This window comes from Amia ocellicauda, chromosome 11, assembly GCF_036373705.1.
Source record: "Amia ocellicauda isolate fAmiCal2 chromosome 11, fAmiCal2.hap1, whole genome shotgun sequence".
Lineage (NCBI taxonomy): Eukaryota > Metazoa > Chordata > Actinopteri > Amiiformes > Amiidae > Amia > Amia ocellicauda.
The window spans coordinates 29013713-29039431 of record NC_089860.1 but is presented as its reverse complement, the minus strand read 5'-3'; the positions used below and the strand labels follow the sequence as shown (position 1 = coordinate 29039431).

General features: G+C 40.8%; 2 protein-coding genes across 6 annotated transcripts in view; one reads left to right on the top strand and one right to left on the bottom strand.

The window, feature by feature from the left end:
• Positions 1-4213: 4213 nt before the first annotated feature.
• On the top strand, positions 4214-15272 carry LOC136763361 (cytosolic 5'-nucleotidase 1A). Of its 2 annotated transcripts, XM_066717314.1 has the most exons (6): positions 4214-4387; positions 7312-7479; positions 9302-9431; positions 11255-11377; positions 11883-12067; positions 13088-15272. In XM_066717314.1, the coding sequence occupies exons 1-6, from the start codon at positions 4253-4255 to the stop codon at positions 13445-13447; spliced, it is 1101 nt and encodes a 366-aa protein (XP_066573411.1). In that variant the 5' UTR covers positions 4214-4252; the 3' UTR covers positions 13448-15272. The 2 variants fall into 2 exon arrangements, with proteins under 2 accessions (XP_066573411.1, XP_066573410.1); XM_066717313.1 differs by lacking the exons at positions 4214-4387; positions 7312-7479 and having other exon boundaries at positions 7503-9431.
• Positions 15273-21205: 5933 nt separating this feature from the next.
• Positions 21206-25719, bottom strand: part of LOC136763362 (interferon alpha-inducible protein 27-like protein 2) — a 30862-nt gene continuing 26348 nt past the window's right edge. For all 4 annotated transcript variants that reach the window (XM_066717316.1, XM_066717319.1, XM_066717317.1 and 1 more), the window contains 4 exons: positions 24224-24242; positions 23212-23241; positions 21888-22049; positions 21206-21522 (listed from right to left, as the gene is read on the bottom strand). Coding sequence is in view for 3 of the 4 variants with exons in the window: in XM_066717319.1 (XP_066573416.1) it covers positions 21440-21522; positions 21888-22049; positions 23212-23241; positions 24224-24233 (285 nt within the window). In the remaining variant the exon portion in view is untranslated. The remainder of the gene's footprint in view (positions 21523-21887; positions 22050-23211; positions 23242-24223; positions 24243-25719) is intronic.

Sequence of the window (25719 nt, the reverse complement as noted above, 5' to 3'; positions counted from 1 at the left end):
GAGCAGAACTACCAGTGACATTCTGCAACACAGATACGAAAACTCACATATTTAGGTAAAGTAAACCCTAAACCCTAGTAAACTTCAGGAATATTGGTCCCAAGGCTAAGCTGAAACTACTGCCTTGGTTCAGAGCTTTTTGTAAAACCAGGCATTGTGAAGTCTATCCCCTCTAATCTGAGGAGGGTTTGGTTTGTATTTTGTTACAAAAACAAAGACAGAAAACAACACTGCGAGCGATAGAGCCTGATGTGGAGAGGACTTTTGTGTCTATTTTATTCTAGTTTTTGGAGACAGTATAATAAATACACGTTTCTATTAAGAGATATTAGGAAGAGCTAAACGTGTATAGACAACATTATATTCAGACAAGCATTACGTTAGCGTAAGAAAACGTTTCCATGTGCAACAATAAAATAAATATTTGCTATTTAGTATTATGGTTATTGTTATTACTGTAATCATTATCAAGATATGTGCTAGTAGATATGTCTTTAAAACGGCACAAGTCGACTTTTACTACAGATTTCTAACTGCAAACGACACTTTCTGCCGTATGCAGTAAAATACACACGTTTCACGATTAATCATCCAGTAACAGCAGCTCCAATATAGCAGGTTATAATTGAACTAAAGTGTGCACGTTTCAGTCATGGCGTTTATGGACACATTTATTAAACCAATCCTTAATGTTGGAAAACCCAGATCTACTATATTTATTTATTTACTCCCGTTTAAGCGTCCCGAGCCGCCAGTGGAAACGGGGCATACGTGTAACAATATAGTAATACGGCTATCGGTGTCAACATTACTTTACCACCGGGTTCACGCAGCTATACTCAGGCTAGACGACTGGTCTGGCCAACAACTTTGTGTGATCGTCGAATAAATTGAAATAAACAAGCCTTTGCTCCTCCCCTGCTCTCCTACGCTACAGCTTTCTGGATGAAACACTGTCTTACCTGGAAACTGTGCTGTGATTATTCCACCAGTAATTCTTTTCCTGGTCTCAGGTGCAATTTCCTCTTCAAACTCGAATACTTTGGTATCTCCAACAGCTATGGTATAGCGAATAGATATGGTATATCTCCAAGCTTCACAGATGTAATGTTGCTTTCTCGTTATACCAGTCCGAATGTCTGACTTCTGCCTTCCATTGATAAACTAACAACTTGTTCATGTGACGTCATAGCCGCTACTGACGTCATAGCCAGCAGTAAAGTTTACTGGACATTGTGTCGTGTGTGCCGACGAAGTTGTAACCGGAGGTGTATGTGTGACACTGGCTACTGACCAAGTGCCCCAGCCCCCTAACTGGGCTTACAGCTGCACGCCGTCCAAAAAGTGCCCGATTAAGTGTCTGTTAAAAAAATACATGATTAAATACTCACAATAGCATTCTCCCGTTTGGTTGTTCTGTTTATTGATTTATTTGACATACATGTTTGTTCTAGGTGAAGAAAGAGAACTAGAGTATCACTTTTGATTCTTTTTGTATTATTGAAAGATGCTTAGTTAAATGATTGCGATTATGCTATTCACTAAAAGTTGACATTGACACTTGCTATTTCAAAGACAACTCTCACTATAAATAGGAAATAACCCACCCTTTTAACTAAATTAAGTGTCATTTTGGCCAGTAGGCACATTTTCGTAGCAGAAGCAATACATGTTTAAATTATAAAGTGCCATATAATTCAAGTTTTTGTATTTTAATGAAAACGTATATATATATACCGGACTTTGGTGCCAGTGCCAGTGCAGAGCAGGATAAGGGTGAGTTTAGGTTTTTCATACCACCATGTAAATTAGTGTTCTGTACGGGTATCAGCAGTCACCAATTTTCTGCGTTTCCAAGTCAAAAGGTCCGGGTTTTAGGGCTGTTTGCGCTGCATGGGCGCCAATATCCTGCAGGGATGGGTGAGGAGGTGTCGCAGCCGTCGCTCCGCTGCAGTGTGCGGTTCGGGCGCTGCTGTTGGGATAGAGACTGCAGTGTGGCTATAGCCGACTTCGCATATTATATGCCAATATAGTTGCCCGGCGCGGTATACTACTATATTGGCATATAGGGCGCTCCACTCGGTCCGAACCTCCGCCTGTGCATTAAACACGTCATTTTCATTAAAATAATTCAGACCAAACTATGAAATGTTTATCTAGATAATGTTTTTGGTTTTCGTTTGGATAAATAAAGTGCAAACGGAAATGCAATTTAGCTCTAGCTATATATTTGTGTCAAAACAAAGTTGTTTTCAAAATTAACCCGGCTTATAACCCGGTTCTGCTTGAAGCTCGGCAAAGAAAAAGACAACAACAAAAGTGGTTACGTGGAATTGAAAAGTATCTTAAAATGTACTTATATTTGTTGTTACTACAAGTAATAATTAATCATAACAATAATACATTTACCTTCCTGTACTTTGCACGGATTGAACAGGTATATTCGACGCGCATGCCCGGGCCTGATTTTGTTTTCCTGGGCGACACATGCGCACAGGGCATTTGCCAGCAGAGGGCATCATCCTTGGCTTTGTAATCAGCCACTAATATGTCCAGCCCGATCCCAGGCCGCGGTGCAGCGGAGCCAATCAGCTGCCAGGCTTCAGATGTGCTGGGGAGCTGAGATGCTGCAACTGGTACTGTCGCTGCTCCACTCTTCCCCTCATCGCTTTAAAGGGGCAGCGGGGGGATAAGGTGAGTTTGTGGAAAGAACTGAAAAAGTTAAAAATGTCCCGAAAAGTATTTGATAACAATAAGATGTCTTTCATGCCTTGTGTATAATTTTCTAATTCTTTACTTTCTGTTCCAAACTGGGGTTATAAAGTAAAGCTCAAGCCCTTAGTATAAATTCAGCTAAAGTGGTCAAGGGATTGAAAATTAAGTGTAAGAGCCTAATAGCTAATACAGCTTAAAGAAATGCAGCCCTAACATCATTTAAATTGCTAAATGGTACAATGTGATTCTTCAGATCCCTTTTCCTGAAGACAGACGGCTTGTAGTCATATAAAATTGCATTAAACATCCATGCATTAAAAAGTGGCGTATCAAACATAACATGGCATACTGCTAAAAGGGGAGGTTAAATATATAGAGTTGTGCCTGAGGTGACAGGTTTAATCCACTCTTTTAAGATGAGAAGTGTCTGGCCAAGTACATGACAGTTGTCCCTGTATAAAAAGCCACACTTTCATGTCTACAAAGGCAAGAATTGACACAGCATGAAAAAAGTGGGAAAAAGTTATATTCCAGAGAAGTGTAGTAAAGCACAGTGAAATCATAGTAAATTAACATGGCACACCACACAGATATATTGCTTAATTTGATGCTAAGGAAATCATTGTATAGCAAAGAATATTGTTGTGTAAGCATAAGGAAAAAAAAAACTAAATGTGACATAGTACACCTCACAGTTACCATGCAAACTTAATATACTCAATATGCAAAGCTTCTTCTTGTGTTTGGTCCACAAACACACCAAGATCACATGGTTTGCAAGAATAGTTAATATCCTGGATGGCTTCTGCATGAAAACATGATCCTTCACAAGGTAACATAAAATGCAATGTAATCAATCAACCTTTCGGGAGAGGTCTTTCCCATACATAATGCATCCTTATTAATCTGCTCTGTGCTGTGGCAGCTCTGCACTGTTAAAGCCTGTGTGATTATGACAGGGGTGTGCACTGCAAAAACAGTATCTGCATTCATGTATGCATGTATTGAAACAGGCATGCATGTACATTTGTATGTAGTCATAGCAGTCAAGAGCCCAAAGAAGGGTTAAAAATGGGGGTTGGCCACCACACAGCAAGCTGTTGATAGGGAGATCCTGAGTCTGAAAGGGAGAGCTCTTTAAAGAGGCTGCGGGCACTGTGTGAGAGAGTGGGTGTATAGCGCAGGAGAGCGAGAGAGAGAGAGAGAGAGAGAGAGAGACAGCGAGAGAGAGCACAAGAGGGAGAGAGAGTGACAAGGACAGCAACAGAAGAGAGAGAAAAAAACACACCCACACACATTCACACCCACCAGTGGAAGCTTTGGATCTCCAAAAGCAAGCTAAGTAACAGCTGGATAGAGAGGGGAAGGAAACTAAATATTTTGAGAAAGCAAAATATCTACACACAGAATAATATCCTCTGCTTGCTCTGCTTGTGAAGGAGCAGCAGGCATTCCCTGGAGTCCAGCAAGTGGGGGTGGGGGTGGGGGGATTGGCGTGGGGACTGCGCCACTGTGACAGCCAGCAGGAGCTGCAGAAATGAGCCTGGACTCGACACAGCCCAGCGCCCGACAGGGGAGAACGGTCAACACTGCCAATGGAGATGGCAGGACCCCCTGGGAAGATGCCAAGGCTTTCTATGATAAGTTGACCCCCACCAAGAAGCCCAAAACGGTATGTCCCACTGCTTTTCCCCCTCTCTGTGTGTGTTGCTGCGCCAGTCCCCGTTCCCACTGTCCTCTCTTGTGTGTGATGCTGGGTGAGTGACGTGCCCCTCCATCTACCATTGCCTGCTTGTGCTCAGCTGATGCGCAGACAGGTTCCTGGGCTGTCATGTTGATGGTGTGTGCTTTCATGCTCAGTTGCACTGCAGCAGTCTCTTCAGCTCACACTAGCCTGGCTTCTGCGTGTCACTGCTGTGCAGTAACGTCTGTGTGAACGTCTAGAGTAGCCAAGCCTCTGCTGAACAAAATGTGTGCATTTCTGAAATTAAACGTGACACTGTTGTCACCGTTATAATTTTCCTTGTCAACAGATATGTTTTTTGAACTACTATTGATGTGAAGGAATTGCAGCACAATAACAAAACAGTCAGTGACACAGCTAAGCACAGCATTAGGATAATAATAATCTCTCTGCCCGGATTCTCCAGTGAAAAGTGATTGGTTGTCTGAGGCATTCGTGCCTGCATCTTCCCTGTTTGTGACTGGAGGCTTTGCTGCACAGGGCTGATGGTGTTACTTGTAGAATAACCTGGTGAAGCACACTTAGTCAATCCGCATCTTTGCTTTTCACACAGCCACAGTAGTTGCAATTCATTTCACTGGTTGAACAACACCTTTAACAGTTTTTTAAGATTTGACTGAAAGATGGCGGAATCTAGGATGATACATAATATATATAGAGAGAGAGGAAAAAAGCAGGTTGTCCTTATTCTCATATTTAATATTTTCTTTAATGGCTGATTTATCATTTTCCCTCATAAATTACTTATTTTTCTCCCCTTAATGCCAGGTCCACAGCAGCCCCTGTGCTCCAATTTAACCCTTGCGAACTGAAGGAGATTAAAGAGATTTCAGATAATGAGGGAAATTATTTTAACTCTGTGTGATACACACAGGTACAGATATATACCTCTTGCTCTTATATCCCCCCAAGTCCCTGGTTTTATGACCTTTATAGACGGCTCAAAAAGTAATTGCTATTAGGTTAGGTGCTTTTTCCGAGAAACACACACTCACCATCTAAAAATAAACAGAATTCTCTTTTATCCTCCCCTCCCCTCTGTTCTCCTCCCCTGCCCTGCCTGTCCCAATACCCAGTGTGCCAATGATCTGGGAGAGAAGATGACAATGTGCAAGAAACCTCTAGATAATCTAGCAGGAAGGGGGTTGACAGCACAATTCTGTGTTGTATCAACCCTGAGACATAAAGTACAGTAATCTGCTTCCTGCTGTTAGGAAAAAACTTGCCTCTATCCAAGCAAATTATTTACACTTAACATAAATACATGCCCAAAGAAAAATACATTAATATACATTGAACATACATCATTTAAGCTTAACTTATGTGAACAGTGTGCCATAACATTCGGGTATTGTTTGTCCTAGACATTTATAATGTCAGTGCTTTTAGAATTACCGGTGGGAAAGGAGTTAGCCATGTCAGACTAAAGTCATTGTGTTTGTTCAACAAGTTCTTGTTCGACAAGTTCTCAACCCAACTGTACCAAGCTGGTCTCTTGTTCTCAGTGCTCTTTCCTATAGACATATATGGCTATAGCTAAAGTATTTATATTTCCAGGAAGTAGCAAGTGTATGAGTTCTTAGAAGACTCAGAAGTTTTAAGAAAAAGAAAGAAGCGACGGACAGATAGCCATAAATAAAACCCTCCATAGAGTGGACGTTTATAATTTGTGATTAAAGTCTAAGTCAGACAAGACTTTTAACCAAAAAAACATTTACAGCAGGACTAATACAACAAACATTGCCACAGAAATTCCCAGCAGGCCATAGTCAAATAACTCAGATGACTATCCATTTATTTGTGGATCACTCTACAACTCGAACCACAACCTTTCTCTGTCCTTTTACTGGAGGAAAACGACATCCCTCAAAGCCAATCCTGGGAAAACGCTAAATAAAGAGAGTGACCGATCGGACAGGATTATACTGCAATCAAAGATGTTGGTGATAGAAGCACACAAGTTGTTGCATAAGGCACCGATGATATATGGCTGATAGCTACTTTGACTCTTTTTTTAGTCACTTTGTAGGACTTAACCTTAAGGGTGGACATAAATCCTGTTTATTAACCGAGTTTGGAAAGTGTACCAAGGCAGGGAATATCTCTATCAGCCCTGCAGTCTCCAAAGAGGTGCATCTCTAAAGGCTGATTAAAAGGTTTGCCTGATATTAGTGTTATTTAAGTAGAGTATCAACCATTTCACTATTGTGCACCCAGAGTGGCCCCTCCGAATGCTCCTCACACAGTGATACAGTTTCAGACTCCAGGGTTCTGGTGTCACTTACTCCCTGTTCCATCTAAATTTAAAGCAGGGGTCAGAAAACGGTGAGGCGGGGGGGGGGAGGGTGGCAGTCTGGACTGTTCCACCAGGAATGCTAAACTTGCCTGCTGGTGTGCCGCCCAGAGCCGCAGCAGTGGCAGCAGGCATGAGAGAGGATATACTGCAATCACATTTACTTTCGCATGGAGTTTAGAGCAGACGTAAACAATTTAGACTGTGAGATGTCACACACAGGGACAAGGTATCAGTTTTTCAGTTTTTATTACAACACAGAAACACCAGCTTTGCAGCAACACACACAAATGCAGTGCTGGATTATTTGTAAGACAGTGATCACAACACTATAACCTACATCATGGAGAAAAACAAAAAACACTTTGAGGCTCCAAAAGAAAAAGGCAGTAGAACACAAAGACATCCATAGCTAGTTAAGCCTAGGAGATGCAGCGTCACACATGGAGCACTGGGTTCTGGGTTCAAGGCCTGTTGACAGGACGTCCTGCACATGAGCACAGCATGAGCAAATGCTGTGTAAACCTCTTTGTAAAGCTGCCCTTCCTCTTGTTCCCAGCCAAAGCCACAGAACGCCATCACCATCGCGGTGTCATCACGGGCGCTGTTCCGCATGGAGGAGGAGCAGAAGATCTACGAGCAGCGCGGGGTGGAGGACTACGTCCGCTACCAGCTGGAGCATGAGAACGAGCCCTTCCTGCCTGGGGCGGCCTTCCCCTTTGTCAAGGTCAGTTGCCCCCTCCCCTCACACTGGGACGACAGGACACAATGACCCACTTGCTCACGCACCTACCGAGATCAGTTGGAGTGCCAGTAATTTACAGATTTTGTTTTTAAATTGATTCAGTTTTAATGCACCTCACATTAGACACCGTAAGCGAGCACGCGATCATCTGATACACAATAAATGGGCGTCATGAAACAGTGGGACTCAGTGTCTTCATTTTATATTTAATCTGATTTACAACCAAATTCTATTTGTCGGTGCCTTAATTGGACTCATTTGGGAATATGTTCCCAGTTATTATAACACAGGTGATTTAGAGAGGCCTATTAAGCATTTTGGAATGTGATCCTGTTTGAGTTTAACACCCCTGAGGCACGCTATGGAAACCAATGAAAGTAAAGGTTTTGCTTTTTAATTGGCATCTTCTACGCAGCTCTTTAGGGAATATTTAAATAAGCAATTAATTAATGGCTTCCTGAGGACAATCATCCCACCGTTTCCAAGTCAGTGGATTTCATGGGGGAATAGATTCGACAAAAGGCTCAGCAGGAGCCTGAGAGAAATGAGCAAGCTGTTTGGACACTGCTGAGAAATCGATTCAACTGGCTCTGTGGTGGATATTGGTGACATTTGCACACCTCCTCCTGTTCACATAGGAGACAGAGGATTGGTGTCAGAACCAAACGGTGCTGCCCTCTGGCTGTCTCTCACTGTGGACTCTGTCCTGCAACTACAGGGTAGAGAGAGAGAGAGAGAGAGAGAGAGAGAGACATACAGAGAAGGGGGGGCAGGAAGCAAGTGATACAGAAATAGGAAAATAAATAAATACAAGGGATATAATAGTTTTAACAGACAGATTACACTAACTATCATTCTAAATAGGTTTTATTAATTATCATTAGTAGTAGTAGTAGTAGTAGTAGTAGTAGTAGTAGTAGTAGTAGAAGTAATAGTTACAGTACTGTGCCAGAAGTATCAAACTCAATAATGATTAAGATGGCCACCAGGGCAGAGATGTTAGGACCTCTTGACCTACTGTCACAACACTCCCCGTACAACACAACCATGCAAGACTGACATTGAGGGACACAGCTCAGTAATGACACAGTCCATAAAGATACAAATATTGCTGGACTGATAAAGGCTGACCTGGGATGGACTCATCCTCTCAGAAGTGGTCTGGCAACCTCACTACCACCATCACCCCTCTCCCCCAAACAGACTAAACAGTTGAGGTCCAGTGAAGCACAGAGCACTGACAGGGCAGACAGACGTACTAATCTGATGGTCCTGACTTCACTGACTGTTGAGACGCAGACCATGTTGCCAATTGTTATTAAAATAGATTAACAGCAGCATTAGCAATACAAAATCAGGAAATGAACCCCCACTCCTTTGCCTTCACCTCATCACGGTGTTTGAATCTATTAAAATTATTATTATTATTGCTGATATTAAAAGATGACTACTGCTTAGCTGTATAGACGTTTATATACTTTCTCTGATGTTCCAACTAAAAGGGTCTCCTCTGTGCTTTGTCTCTTTATTTCTCTCTCTGTTTCTGTGCATTTCATTGCTTCTCTATGTGTATCTGTTGATGAACATGTTTTGTGTGTGTGTCTATGCCCTGGCTGAATGTGTGTCTCTTATAATGTGGATCTGTGTGTTATTCGATCACTCATTAACTCTATACGTGCCTGAGGCATGCTTTCTTGGGTCTCTGATTCCATGCATGTGTGTCTTGCTGTATGAATGTCTATCGGTCCATGTGTTTGTATGTCTGTGTATCTGCCTGTGTCCGGGTGTCTGTCTGTGTTCTCAGGCTCTGGAGGCGGTCAACACCCGGCTGCGGGAGCTGTACCCAGACAGCGAGGAGCTCTTCGACATTGTGCTGATGACCAACAACCACGCGCAGGTGGGGGTGAGACTCATCAACACCATCAACCACTACAGTGAGTCCCTGCTGAGCTCCCACCCTCTCTATCATGCCACAGCCACAGTGTCAAAGTGTGTGTTGAGATACCAAGCCAGAAACTCGGACTAACACTTCATAGCCTGCAGCAGTCAGATTAGTTATGAATTGGTTTGCACTTGCAGCTGTGTAGTCAGTACAAGACCAAAGGAAATTTCAGATCATCATTAGTTATCATGCAAAGGTTAAGTTAAAGAAACTTGTATTGTTGTTTTGTTGCCAGAAGGTAAGAACATTTTAGGTGCGGCCATTCAACTGGGGAAGGAAAGAATTACAACATCAACAATAATAAAAACTTGTTGAAAACAGGAGAAGAGTATGAGATTATTACAATCATCTCTGCTTGAATGTCTGAAAACAAATACAAAATATGAACAAGGCATCTTCCACTAGTTGCAGGAGGATTAGGTAAATAAGGACCATGGACAATAAGCATTTGTTGGAAATGTGCCTTTTAATGGCAACCCAGCATCCACCTGACTGAGAGGCCGTGTCCTTTCCTCTTTCACACGGCTTGGACTCTGACCTGTGGTGACTATGCAGCTGCATGCCTGCTCAGGGCCCTGCCACATCCCAGAATAAGCCCAACACACCCAAACTACGTCAGCTTTTGACCTTCTCCTGGACTGATTGTGCGAAACAGCTGAAGACTTGCAGCCACGTTGCGTGGACCACCAGCAGCTTCTAGCAGAACTGGAACTTGTTAACAGGGTTTCTTGGAGGCAGGCAGACATGTAATAATACATATTTAGTAGTTTTTTGCTTCTTGATAAATGCCCGGCAACTCACAGGGAACACCAAGCAGGCAAGTACACAGTCACCTGCTTTCAGCATTTCCTGTAGGATGGGTGCTGATCAGACACTGGTCTGAAAGTGTGTTGCTCACTTTAATACATGTGTCACACAAGTGTTTCAATACCCCATTGCTGCATCTTCCCAGTCTTTCTATGGCTGTCCAGTACATGGAGGATTCCCCCTGGAAACTGTCTGCAATATAAAACATCTGGGCTTTTAGGCTGAAGGTCAAGGGAAGTCTCTCACGCTCTGGCTGTCTTCTTGGGAGGGGGGTAGCAAAGGATACGTTATTTCTGCTACCCCCCTTTTCCCTACCAAAATACACAGGCCTGTGGAAACATCTGCCCTCCCCTCATTAGCTCTCTTTATGTGAAATTCTTCAGATCTAGGGTTGTGTAATCACTGTTAAAAAAACACACTGTGTTTGTTAGATTTGATTGTGTGGTTAGGATTGTATAAAATGTACCTTTCTCACAAAAACTGATTCCCATTCAACTGCTGTACTGTTGTCTAGTGATTGAGGTGAACAAGCTATTGGTTGAAGCCTCTGTTTTACGCTGGATTCACCATGTTTTATTGTTAGCAGATTTCAACAGCTGCCACTGCTCTGTGCTTTGGTTGTTGCAGAGGCAAAGTTCACCCCCATGGTGTATGTAAGCCGCTCTGAATAATAACTGCCTCACAATTACATGATTGTTGATGATGAAACCATGGAGATATTCCTTAATGGATTACACTTCTCTTCAGCACTCTACTCGCCCATAATACATGGCTTCCACAGGACACCTCTTGTACCTTCAGCATAATCCAACACAGAACATTGAACTGGGCACATACTTTCAGCAAAGAAGGCACCACACAACACAACTATTATGATTAATACTACAATGACAATAATACAAGTAATACCATACAACAGTAAAAATACACGTATTTACTGTGCACCAAATCAGTTACTTTTCCACTGTGCTGCAAGTTGACAGTGGTTTCCTTTCTGTGTGCGGACAGATCTGTTCATCGAGCGGTTCTGTATGACCGGGGGGAAGAGTCCTATCGGGTACCTGAAGGCCTACCACACCAACCTCTACCTGTCCTCCGATGCAGAGAAGGTGCAGGATGCTCTGGAAGAAGGCGAGTGTGTTGATGGAAACTCCCTCGAGTCTAATGATCTGTTTGTTCACCTGTTGTTGTTGATCGCCTAATGGCCACATACTCCTCCTCTGTGTTCTGATCAAGTACAAGTACAACAGGTCAGATTAGGATCAGGTTCAGGGTTAGGGTTAGTACTTGTATATGTGCTCAAACTCAGAGCTCAGAGGAAGCACATGAGATGTTCAGGTGGGGTATTCATACATTAATTAATTGGGATTTTTCAGCTATTATTTTGAAGTGTTCCCATATAGCAGTAGTGCCAGAAAAGGTTTAAGAATCAAGAGCATTTCCCTACGCTAGTGTATTGAATTCAGTGTTCTAAGGTACTGTTCACAGCAAGCTAAATGTCAAAGAATGCTGAAAATCTAAGGGGAAACTTAAGTTGTTTAAATGCAATTAATTGCAACCCTTCCGAGGACTAGGCAACACGGCTAGCGGTGTCTGTCACTTTGTAACCATGTCTGTGTGCACGTGTGCCCATCAGGGATCGCCGCGGCAACCATCTTCAGCTCGGACTGTGCGACGGAGGTGTCGGACACTCAGCTCCGCGTGGCGTTCGATGGCGACGCTGTGCTGTTCTCGGACGAGTCAGAGCAGATTGTCAAAGCACATGGGCTGGACAAGTTCTTTGAGCACGAGAAGGCACATGAGAACAACCCCCTGGCCCATGTATGTGCTCCGTGCCACACCACAATGAACACACACATACATATATATACACATACACACATATATACATCTACTTTCCTTCCATCCAGCTTATTTCTTAGCATGTGCTGTCTTTTTCAAACGTGTATATCAGCATTCCACAAAGGGCATATTTGTGAGTTATGGTGTTTATGGAATGCAAGGAGACTCAGGTGTCATCTGTGTCAGCTTGTCAGAGGGACAGTCAAGGGACTGTTCAAATAGAATACACAATGCATTTGCTGCATGTGTGTTATTTTATTGCATGTGTCAATGAGGAATAAACAATCATACATTAATTTATAGAAGAACTTTTATTTCAGTGCAATAATTATTCAATCCAACATGCCTGGGGGCAATCTGAAACACAGGCCTGATCAGGAAAGGGCAACTTGCAATACAATACTTCTATAAAATAGCCCTAACCTCGAGAAGGCAGCTGTAGCTCTTCTAATGCAGTTATCATTCTTACCTCAGACCTCAGCTCCAAAACAGCAGTACTTCATCTGCCAAATCAGCACTGCACTGCGGAAATGATAAGAAAGGATAAGAAATCAAACAGAATCTGAACTTCTGAATGGAGTTCTGAGAGAAACGTCAAAGCTGCTTTTCCAGAATCCTGTTGAACTCTTCCCTCATATCTTCAGGCACAAGCACACACACAAATGTACACCTGTGTCTGATCCATTGTGTGGTCTAGTTGAGGAGCTCGCTCTAGCTTTCTTAAAGGGACAGACCCTGAAGGAATGTCAGGATCCGAGTATGGTTTATGCTTTGTCTAGAAACACACAGATCACAGATGGGCCCATATTCAAATGGAGGGAAGGAGTAAATCACTGCCATGACTCTTTAATTTCATTTATTTGTATGTATGTATGTGTCTAAGTCCCTGTTTGTATGCATGTCTGTATGTGTCTAAGTGTCTATGTTGAATGCATGACTGTATTCATGCCTTTTCAAGCTTCTCTATGTGACGCACTCAGCCCAGTGTTGTGTTTGCAGGGCCCTTTGAAGTGCTTCCTGGAGGCCCTGGGCAAGCTGCAGAAGAAGTTCTACGCCAAGGGGCAGCGTCTCGAGTGCCCAATTCGCACCTACCTGGTGACGGCCCGCAGCGCGGCCAGCTCAGGGGCCCGGGCGCTGAAGACACTGCGCAGCTGGGGCCTGGAGACAGACGAGGCATTATTCCTGGCGGGGGCACCCAAGGGTCCGCTACTGGAGAAGATCCGGCCACACATCTTCTTTGATGACCAGATGTTCCATGTGGAGGGCGCCACGGAAATGGGCACCGTAGCCGCCCATGTGCCCTATGGTGTGGCGCACAAGTTCAGGAAGCCTGCTGAGAAGAGAGAGCCAGCCAAGTAGGCCCACCAAGCTGCCGGCGTCTGTTCCCTACAACTTTTAGTGGGTGGGATAAGGTGGGGACAGACGGATCATTCTGGCTTCTGACATACCCTTGTGTGGCGTGTCAGAAGACAAATCAGAACTCATCACAGCAATCCAAAGCAAGGGGTGAGTATACGGAGACAATCGGGGGGTCCTCACTTTTGAAAAACTATTTTCCATGTTATTTTAAGCAGGTGCAGTGCTGAGATCAGCTGTGAAGATGGTTCAGATATTACACTCTGTCAGCTGTGCATTTTGGTGTTTATAAGCTAACTGTGCTTAGTTACATTAAGCCTGCATCAACCAGTATTAAAATGTTGTTCTTGTAAACAGCCTGCATTGGCTGTGGTATTTCAAATAATACATCTAAGCATAAGAGAGATTGAAGACTTGAAGACTACAAAAATTCTGAAATAAATCAATGCAATATGAGGACTTCCACAAACAGAACAGTGAATATGCCCAAGCTTGTAATACCTATTTAAAATTAGTAGCATTTTTACAGTGCACCCAAATTCCATTTATTCCTTGTTTTTCTCTTCCTCAGATACCTTAAACAAGGCAAAAAACTCTCTAACCCTGCAGCATTTCAAATGTTTAAGACAATGCACTGTGGCTTGCAATATTTAATGTATGGTCAATTATATTATTATACTGAACAGTATTGCAATATGCAAATGTTCTAGTTTTCTATCCACCCAGAACTCTTCCTGTTATTATTGATTCAAATTACTGACATTGCTGACATGTTCAGTTCTTGTTTCTCAAGGGTGCATAGAATAGACTTGAGTGAACATTCACTGGAATACTTGACCACGCAACATATTTTTGCATTATTATTTTACCATATTAACCAATATAATTGTTAAAGTCCTCTTGCATTAAAACATTTAGATTGAAAAAACCTAGAAGGCAAATCAGTTAAACAGCCAACATATATTGCAAGAGTGTCATATCTGACCATGGTAGGAGTGGATGTAGCACTAGACAACACCATGCATAAGCTTTAGCTTTGTGGACTTCATAAAGGCCTCATGGCAATGCTGGAGAAAGCATGTTCTTCTGTGTCTTATTGTTGATGTCTTTGTCTCCTTTTCAGACCAGTTGAAAGAGTGTGAAGTATACTTTACTGACAAAAAGTTTGATGCTTCAATAACATTTGTTTCTTTGAAATGTAATACAAACATGTTATTTGTGAGAGGAAAGCTGCAACAGGTAGCTTCCAAGCTAAGTGCTGTGGATGTGATGAATTTGTCTGTCTCTCTGGTGCCTTATTGCCAGGAGGTCATGCTGTGTACCACCCTATAATCTGACAGTGCCCTGAGGGGTGTTATGGCCATTCTGACACAGACAGAAAAACAAAGCCTTTTTATTAATATATTTTTATTATTTTCTACATATTGTATGTATGTAATTATATATATATATATATATATATAATATATATATATACACACCGTTCCTATAGAAAGTCTACACCCACTTGAACTTTTTTCACATTGTGGTTTATCAGTGCCTCAGAGTTTTATACATTAGGTGTTTTATGCATTTAAATTTCCAATTTATCTACCATACTCCACACACACACTATATATATATATATATATATATATATATACACTCACCTAAAGGATTATTAGGAACACCATACTAATACTGTGTTTGACCCCCTTTCGCCTTCAGAACTGCCTTAATTCTATGTGGCATTGATTCAACAAGGTGCTGAAAGCATTCTTTAGAAATGTTGGCCCATATTGATAGGATAGCATCTTGCAGTTGATGGAGATTTGTGGGATGCACATCCAGGGCACGAAGCTCCCGTTCCACCACATCCCAAAGATGCTCTATTGGGTTGAGATCTGGTGACTGTGGGGGCCAGTTTAGTACAGTGAACTCATTGTCATGTTCAAGAAACCAATTTGAAATGATTCGACCTTTGTGACATGGTGCATTATCCTGCTGGAAGTAGCCATCAGAGGATGGGTACATGGTGGTCATAAAGGGATGGACATGGTCAGAAACAATGCTCAGGTAGGCCGTGGCATTTAAACGATGCCCAGTTGGCACTAAGGGGCCTAAAGTGTGCCAAGAAAACATCCCCCACACCATTACACCACCACCACCAGCCTGCACAGTGGTAACAAGGCATGATGGATCCATGTTCTCATTCTGTTTACGCCAAATTCTGACTCTACCATCTGAATGTCTCAACAGAAATCGAGACTCATCAGACCAGGCAACATTTTTCCAGTCTTTAACTGTCCGATTTTGGTGAGCTTGTGCAAATTGTAGCCTCTTTTTCCTATTTGTAGTGGAGATGAGTGGTACCCGGTGGGGTCTTCTGCTGTTGTAGCCCATCCGCCTCAAGGTTGTACGTGTTGTGGCTTCACAAATGCTTTGCTGCATACCTCGGTTGTAACGAGTGGTTATTTCAGTCAAAGTTGCTCTTCTACCAGCTTGAATCAGTCGGCCCATTCTCCTCTGACCTCTAGCATCAACAAGGCATTTTCGGCCACAGGACTGCCGCATACTGGATGTTTTTCCCTTTTCACACCATTCTTTGTAAACCCTAGAAATGGTTGTGCGTGAAAATCCCAGTAACTGAGCAGATTGTGAAATACTCAGACCGGCCCGTCTGGCACCAACAACCATGCCACGCTCAAAATTGCTTAAATCACCTTTCTTTCCCATTCAGACATTCAGTTTGGAGTTCAGGAGATTGTCTTGCCCAGGACCACACCCCTAAATGCATTGAAGCAACTGCCATGTGATTGGTTGGTTAGATAATTGCATTAATGAGAAATTGAACAGGTGTTCCTAATAATCCTTTAGGTGAGTGTATATATATATATATACATACATACATACATACATACATACATACATACATACATACACATACACAAACAAATACATATATATATATATATATATATATATATACACACACACACTTATACAGTGCCTATAGAAAGTCTACACCCCCTTTTCAACTTATGTTTGCTTATAGCCTGGAATTAAATGCAGCAAAATGTTTTTTTTTCATTTATCTACACATCTTACCCCAAAATTTCCAAATGAAAAAAATAATAATCTAGAAATCTGTACATAATGTATTACAAATAAAAACTGAAATAGCTTGGTTGGATAAGTGTCCACCCCCTTGTAATAGCAATCCTAAATTAGCTCATGTGTAACCAATCACCTTCAAGATCACACCAGTTAAGTGGCCTCAGTTACAGTGTAGTGATTCACATGATTTCTGGATAAATTCAGCAGTTCCTGTATAGTTCATTTCAAAGTAAAAACTCAACCTTGAACACCAATAAGCTTTCAAAAAACCTCTGGGACAAATTATTGAAAGGCACAGATCAGAGGATGGGTATTCAAAAATATCAAAGGCCTTGGAGCAAGGTCAAGACAATTATTATATTTTTAATATATAATTTTTTTCACAATAAATATTTCCCCCTGTAACAGTGTGGAGTGTGTAGATATAGAGAATAAATATTCATTTGAATTAATGAAACTCTGAGGCACTGACACAACATAAAATGTAAAGAAGATGTAGACTTTCTATAGGCACTGCATATGTAATAGAACAAATGTTATTATATTGTATCTATGTGTAACTATGCATTTGAAAGCGATCACAGGATGTCTCACGCCCTTCATCAACACTTCAGGTGCAGCTAATTAAATCTGCTTCTCGTTGTCATAATGAGAGTGCAAATACTATGAAGCTGAATCAAAAACTGTCAGCTTCCAATGTCATCCCTTTTTAAATACATACACCACAGAAAACGGTAATCTTTTACTTGGCCTGAAATCAAGTCTCAATCCTTACAGCCTGTTTGAACATGCACTTATGTTTGGACACACAGCCAGGATAAGTGTATCTGTGAAAAAAGGTGCAGGGCCTAGCATTATAGGGATCTAATGTGGCTCCTGTGCCAAGATACCATTTTCTGCTTCCTATATTACAATAAAACACATCTGAATGGATAAAATTACCCCATAACTTGTCCTGCTTTCATCTTCTTAATATTCATTACCTGAATATCTGACACCTACAGAAATTTTGCTTTTTAGACATCAATATGCATTGAACACTTTTGTTAGACATTGATCCTTAATATTTAGTGTTATTTACCTTAGAACCCACATTGAATGCAATTTGATATCTTCTGTTCTCAGTGATGCGAATTGAGATAATTATAATACTAATTAATACGTGCATCTCCCAGAATGCTATAAGTTGTTCTTTCTGAAGTGGGGAAATGGACAGCTGGGAAGTGCAGATTTTAAAAAGGATTCTTGCTCATGTTTTAAATCCACAAGAGGCAAATCAGCCTATTGGCATTATATGTGAATGCCTGTCATGTTAAAATACAGCTAACAATTCTCTGAAGGTCTGGGTTGTTAAATGTACTCAAGGTTTGGCTTCAAAAACACAATACTTTTTAACTTAAGAGCACCTTGTGGGGAAACAAAATGCAAACACAAACCAAATTAATTATTTAAAGAGATCACATGATTCAAAATATATGTATAAAATGCTCCTCAGAGGTACATTATTAGAAAGAAGAAAAAGGTTGTGACCTTTACACTGGTCATGCTATTCATTATATATGTAAAAAACATGAGAAAGGCCTGTAGGTTTCATCTATATAATTTCACAATTTCTATGCCATGTTTAAACACTGGAAGCATATACCCAGAGTCTAGTTTTGATACACCTGGTTGGCTTTACAGTCAAAAACAAATCTCAAAACCATGATCTGTACAAAATCCCTTCCGCTCCCATGGTTATAGACCGCTGACTGGTTTATTTTTGGAACAACCCTTATACACTTTTCAGTTTGCATTTATCTCACAATGCACATACCTTTCAACAAATCAAAAGGTAACAGAATAGATATGTTTTAATTGTTTTTTAGTTTTTTGTTTTTATGCAAGTGTAATGAAAATGAAAGTGTTATGTGTAATCTGCATTGTCACTGGTGTGTTAAGTGTAGCATAGAGCAGGGTGTGCTGTGGTCCTGTAGAAGTCTCAGTCTTATGTTTTTGTTGTTCAAGGTGAACGCTTACTGACTTGGTCTTGTCGAACATTGGACTACCCAATGTAATCTTAGATAAAGTAGTCCAAGATTAATGATAATCAGGGTCTGTGAAAAGAGCAGATTATGTATCTATTTTCTTAGTTTGATCTGTCTAAAGGTGTTCTGTGCCTAGTCCTTGGTTTCAGAAACATACCAAGAGGTTCAGTAAAGAGAGCCTTTTCATCCCGTCCTTAACTTTATTAGAACAAAGAAAGATTGCCCATGTAGAAGCCCTTGAGAAATGAGTTGGAATAAAACCCAGATATCACCCACCTACCCCAGGACCAGGGCTGAAACCTGTGCAGTGATCCTTTGTTTGTCATGTTCTCACTCCTTTTACAGTCAATAAACAAGGCCCGAGTGCAGGGCAGCATCACAGATTAAGCCCAAGTCTTCTTTAGGGTGTCTGGCCACATGGCTTACTAGTGAATCAAGCAAAAGTGAATGGCCCTGCATATATATGTCTTTTTTTTATTCAAATGATTCATGTATTAGATCAACTGCGAAGAGAAAATTAAATCACTTTGTCAATGTTTTTTTTCTCCGCCTGTATAGGAGAGCGGAACATGTGATAATAAATATTGTTACGTGGTGGACCTTAGTCATTCATGTTTTTTTATGACTTTACCCCCCACAACATTTTAAATGCTTGGAGACATCTTACTGCAAGAGATAACTGGGGGTGGGGGTTGGTGGGGAATTAAAACCTGTAACTTTGCAGGACCGTACAGAAATAAGTGAAGAGTATGCTGTAATAAGTGAAGAGTATACTGCTACTTGAGAGTTACAGGGTGTGTTGCTATGTGAATCAACACCCGGTTTCAGTAATTACCTTCACTTTATTAATTAATGCACATCAAGAAGATTTTTAGTCACTCAATTAAAAACCTTCTAAAGGTGAAGCACTGGGCCTCTCTAGTACCATGGATAGAGACCTCAGATATATGGATTACATATCAATAGACTATTTTAAAATCTTAGAAACGGAGTACAAAGATTCATCTTGTGATCTGTTCAGAGTTTCAAGACTTTGTTTACATGTCTTCTGTACCTTATGAAATAAAGTGGACCGATTGTGGTAACCTTTTTTTGGAGATTACAAATGGTGACTGGCTCATTCATTCCACTTGCTGTAGCACCAATATATACAACAGTACATAAAAATCACCAACATATCAAATACTGACATTAAATAAGCAATACCACTAGGTTACTAACGGTAAAAGTATGTGACTTAAACAAATGTGTGTAATGTGTGTGCTGTTAATCACTTGCCCTTTGCAGTTGTTAGGAAGCAGTCCAGCTACTACCATCATAAAGGACTAACTGCTGCTAGATGAAGTGTTTGTTTGTTTCTCCATACTTTTAAATGCATCTCAACAAGATTGTTTTCAAAGAAGAAATGCAGGAAGCCAACCCATTGAAGTTAACAAGACTAATGAAGACAGGCTTTTTGTGCCAGTATTGTTTGAAGAGCAGACTGGAGCGCCATTATGAAAACTATAGCGACACCATGTGGTCACGTACAAAAATACAATGTGGAATAACACAAACATGTAAAAGGCATAGGGAAAAATGTGTTACATGTTACAATAAGGAGCACAATTACATAAGCAGAAGTATTCAAAAATAGGATATTATTATTATTTCTTAATTTTCATAAAGCTGACTTGGAGCTGTCTGTTGAGGCCAAAGATAACAAACTCCCCAAAACATCCACAAGTTCCACACCATTAAGCTACTCAGACACTACTTTCATTACTCATCATTTGAGGTTTATCTTTTTCCTGTATACCGCATACTGTGGACACCGGCTTCGGTCTTCTCTAATTTAGAATTCTGCCACCAGAAATCTCAACTCCTTAAAGGGCAAATTGAAATTAACTACATTGATTTGACATCTAGAAAGATAAACATGACAAAGAAAAAAACATTCAGGTTAATGTTCTGTTATCTAAATATCTAATGAAAGAAATTCAAATTGGCAACTGTCAATATTATTAGGTAATTTTATTATTTTGATTTCTTGTTTCTTTATATGTGGGATTATTTCTGGTCATTCTATTTCTGAAAATAAGTAATGTTTCTGTTTTTAGGTTACCCAGTATCATTTTGTAACCAGTTTTTGGACCAGCACTCATTGTCATGCAGCATTGAATAAAAGTCTGAAACTGGCCTTTTTGAATAATATTGTTAAATTCATAAATTGTGTGGCTGCCTGGGGGCTGGGAGGGGGTTGTGCGAGTGCTGAGGTTTTTTTTTTTTCGGTCTAAGAGCAGGGTGGGTGGGGGGTGCTGACATTGTGAGAGCTGGGGGGGGCACTGTGCTGTGGTAGGCATAGAGGGTTGCAAACAGTGAAGGGGAAACCCCACTCTTAAAGACTGTATTACTGAATGCAATTTGCAATAAATCAATTGACTGAATTTCAGTTAACCAAATACTCTGGATGTCTCTTCTGCCACTAAGTAATACATGTTATCAGGGTGTGACTATACAGCAAGAGTAATTTATTATGGCTATGCTTTTGGTAAAATGGTGTAGACTACATTGAGGGACAAAACATACCTTACATCTGCATTTGGATTAGAAATTTAAAAATGAAACAAAAACAAGATGCATACAGCAACAACAGCAATTCTGTGCAGAACAATTAAATCAGCTTTTATTGGAGACATGCAATAATTTCACCAGAAAGGTTAAAATATGGTTACATTCAGTGCTTAATTTGTAAATCAGAAGGTGCTGGAACGCAAAGCATATATGAGAGCGGAGGGGTGACGAGGCAGGCGCATGTCCTGGAACAGAACAGTGCAGAATATGAGAGCAGGATCAGGCACATATTAAGCACTGGTTACATCGTTTTTTGTCTTCACAGTAGTGCCAAGACTGCACCTACAGCTCCACCAACACTTGCTACAGCACCAGTGGCTGCTGTGGAAAGTCCAGCTGCTCCTGCAAACAAAGACAGACAGACAGCCTCCTGATCTTGCTCTAGCACCATTATATACATAAACAAAATGTTATGATCCAAGTTATTTCACTTATAACTTAATCTCCTATTCCATACATATGTTGTGTCTGCATGCCTGTGTGTGTGCATGAGTACAATTAACTGCAAATCATATAGATTCAGTTTAGTCTGAAAATGCAGCCAATTGTAGTTAGCGCTCTGTAAAAAGTACAAGGATGGATCATATAGAACATGAATTAATCAAACAATTATAATCTTCTAGGATGTAATAAAGCATAAAATTACATCTGGGTTATTCTAAGAACGTCTGTTAATTTGTAGTGCTTCAGAATTGAGAGGTGTTTACCGATTGACTGGAGCACTGCCACTGTACTGCCCGCTGCAACTGCCCCGCCGTTGGCAACTGCAGCGGACGACATCATGCCAGCCGCATAAGATCCAACCGCTATCCCCCCGGCAGTGAAGCCGATTCCACCAAGAATCAATGGTAAGCCGACCACAGAGGCCCCTTCACAACAAAGCGAAAAATACTGTACTGTCAGCGCTCTGGGAAACACTGGTACAGAGTTAGTGTTTAATTTTAATTCATTCGCAATCATGACTGACCCCAATTTGCACATTCTACTCCACTGTTCCACTCCCTCTACTTGCTCCCGATCTCGGCTCGCACCCAGTTCACAGCTTTGACTCTTACCTACCACTGTCTTGACCAGACTGCACCGAGCTACCTTCAGACCCTCATCTCTCTGTTCATTCCCTGACCTCTCCAATCCTCCTGCGCCAGAACAATAACTTTGCCCCCACTACACTCCCCATTCTCCAGAGCCGCTCCTTTTCATCCCCGGCTCCCGAGTGGTGAAACGACCCATTGAGGGCAGGTCAGCAGAGTCCCTGACCACCTTCTGATGATTACTCAAGACACATCTGTTCAGACTGTAATACAGGAGCTTATTCTCCTGAACAGTTCAGCACTCCTGTAATCCTCATGCTCCTGCTTATCTATACATTATTAGATCTCCTGTTGTTAACTGGGATCTCTCCTCTGCCCCTCCCTTCAGCTCATAGGACTTCACAGCATCATGTATACACTTGTTACCTCCTTTGATCTGGGATGTATGCTTTGTATTTTATATCAATTATATATATATACACACACAAATTTTACCTTCTGCATTTTTCTAATTTTTAAATTGTACCTGCATTATGATTAATTTGAATGTTGTATTACTGCACTTTTGTCTACTGCAGGGTGTCTAAGAACAAATAGGCCTAAATAAATGAACTAAATAAATAAATAAATAAATAAATAAATAAATAAATAAGGAATAATTTAATTTAACATTTTGTATTACTCTGTCAGAAAAGAATCCTTGTTATATTAAGGTTTCTCTTGTAAAGCTCATTAGAAAAATAACCAAATGGCAATTCATTCTATTTATAATTGTTTTCAATAAACCTTGCACCAATTTTTTTTTTATTTTTTTTTATTTTAAAGTTAGCCTATCTATAGGACTATATAAAAACATTGTTTGGGATTTATTCACTTAGACTACTGTACTTGTTGTTCTATAGGCTACCTTCAACATGTATTAATTTGTTGCATATGTGTTTTGAAAATGGACCAAAATAAATGCCCGGGAATAAGGAGTGCAAGAAAACTATATACATACCTGCCCCGACCACTGAGAGGGCTATTATTTCTAAGTGGAACAAAAAAATAAAATAACAATAAAGATTACAGTGTCAGACTTTCTTAAATGCATTTCTGTGCTAACTGTAATGTGGTATCGGATATCGCTTAGAGTATTTACCTGATCAACTATATGGCTAGCACTTAGGGATGCAAAGTAAATTGACTTTTAAACAGGAAAATATTTCACCGTTAGGATTTAACACTGAACTGTGACACAGCTTGCAACCCAGAAAAACTAAAAAATTAAATGTAACATACACAGTCCTATACATCAGTGTAATCAAGTCAATGTAATCGAGGGGTTGAGTATTGTATATAACCATCTAACAGACAGTAACACCTGCTCATATGTCAGTCAGACATTTTAGAAAAATTCTTGGGTAGAATATATGGGGCGCACTTTTTTGTTGAGTGTCATTTTTCTTATATCTTGTGTTTTCTTCCAGATTTAGTAAATACTTAAGCAGTTTTTTCCACATTTATAAACATTTCATTTTTTAATTTAATTGAACCGGCGACAAGGTCATGGGCAGCCAAGGCTCATTGATGGGGAGTGAAGGCCGGCCCGTTTGGTCCGATCCAACAGACGAGCTACTGTAGCTCAAATTGCTGAAAAAGTTAATGCTGGTTCTGATAGAAAGGTGTCAGAACACACAGTGCATCGCAGTTTGTTGCGTATGGGTCATCCACATGATGTAAAAGAAAATGTGATTCATCAGACCAGGCCACCTTCCTCCATTGCTCCGTGGTCCAGTTCTGATGCTCACGTGCCCATTGTAGGCGCTTTCGGCAGTGGACAGGGGTCAGCATGGGCAGCCTGACTGGTCTGCGGCTACGCAGCCCCATACGCAACAAACTGCAATGCACTGTGTGTTCTGACACCTTTCTATCAGAACCAGCATTTTTCATTTGACCCCCATAAGAGTAAGATTAACATTAAATGCATCTCAAAATAACAAAAAGGAACAAACAGAAAAACATATACTTACTGAAAACCATTTTTGTATGCTGAAATGAATAGTTAAAGAGAAAAATTAGTCACACTATGTATACAAACAACAGGAAACACATTTTCCAAAATGCAGATTACAAGATGAATGATCTTTATAATTGATCTTTAGACAGACATTCAGATCAAAAGTGCAAAAAAGTGAAAACTTAAATAGAAAAAAAAAAGTGACACTTTGCAATAATAAGGCGGTGTAATTCCTCATGAATTAATATATGAGTACCGCAGGATAAACACACGAGCATGCCATGCACTTAATTTGAGATCTTATGTTAATCACATGTATAACAGGGTTAGGGTTAATCAACATCAGAACTCAGATGATGGTTATGATATATTGATGTTTAAATCCTATGGTATTCATATATTAATGCATGAGGAATTACAGTACCTTATTGTAAAGTGTTACCGAATAAATAAATACACTGTAAAACAATTCTGTGTAATTAAACGTATTTTTTCAACGTTAAATACCGTATTTTAATATATGGTTAAAACACATTGAATAACCTGGACATTTACTATATAAAAAAAAAAAACTAAATGTATGTAATTTTACGGATATTATACATAATTGTGTTTAATGTACTGAACCATTTTGCAGAACACTGCCATTCTCCTTGAATTGAATGTGAAACCTTTAAAACCTTTACTCTGACTGCAAAAATACTGTACTTTACTGTAAAGCAAAGGTAAAATACATACAGTGAGGGAAAAAAGTATTTGATCCCCTGCTGATTTTGTACGTTTGCCCACTGACAAAGAAATGATCAGTCTATAATTGTAATGGTAGGTGTATTTTAACAGTGAGAGACAGAATAACAACAACAAAATCCAGAAAAACGAATTTCAAAAAAGTTATAAATTGATTTGCATGTTAATGAAACGAGTGCAGATGGTGAAGGGCACCCTGGATGGAAGTAGGGGGGTCCCAGATGTTGTGCGGCTTATTAAGGCGCAGGGGCTGGCATATATGGTAAAGAACATCCAGGCCACTCGGCCTCTGCGCCATGGATAACACCAGGTCGCACTCGTGGGATCCCCTGCTGTTCTACAGGGCGCTCCGAGCCTTTGCACTCGAAGTAGGCCTCCACAAAGCTGCGCATAGCATAGAAGATTTTCCTCCTGAAACCTGCCGGTTTATCTGGGCTAACGCTACACACGCTTGCCTCACAAACACGCAGAAAGATGTCTCCTGGATGGCCGTGAGTCGGTGTCTCCCCACCCGAGTTTTCATGTACAGAAGGGGCCTGGCCCTGTTTGACACCTGCCCCTACAAAGGTTGCCTGGGAAGGGAGACAGAGGCTCACATCTTTAGGGAATGCCCCTCCGCTTGCAGGGTCTGGCTCCTGTTTTTCATGTTCCTCTGCAGGTTTGCCGTTCCTGTGCGGGCGACCGCCCAGCAGATCCTCTATGGACCAGCAAGGGGAATAACATCTACAACCCTGAGGTGCTGGTGGCGTGTCGTTTGCGCAG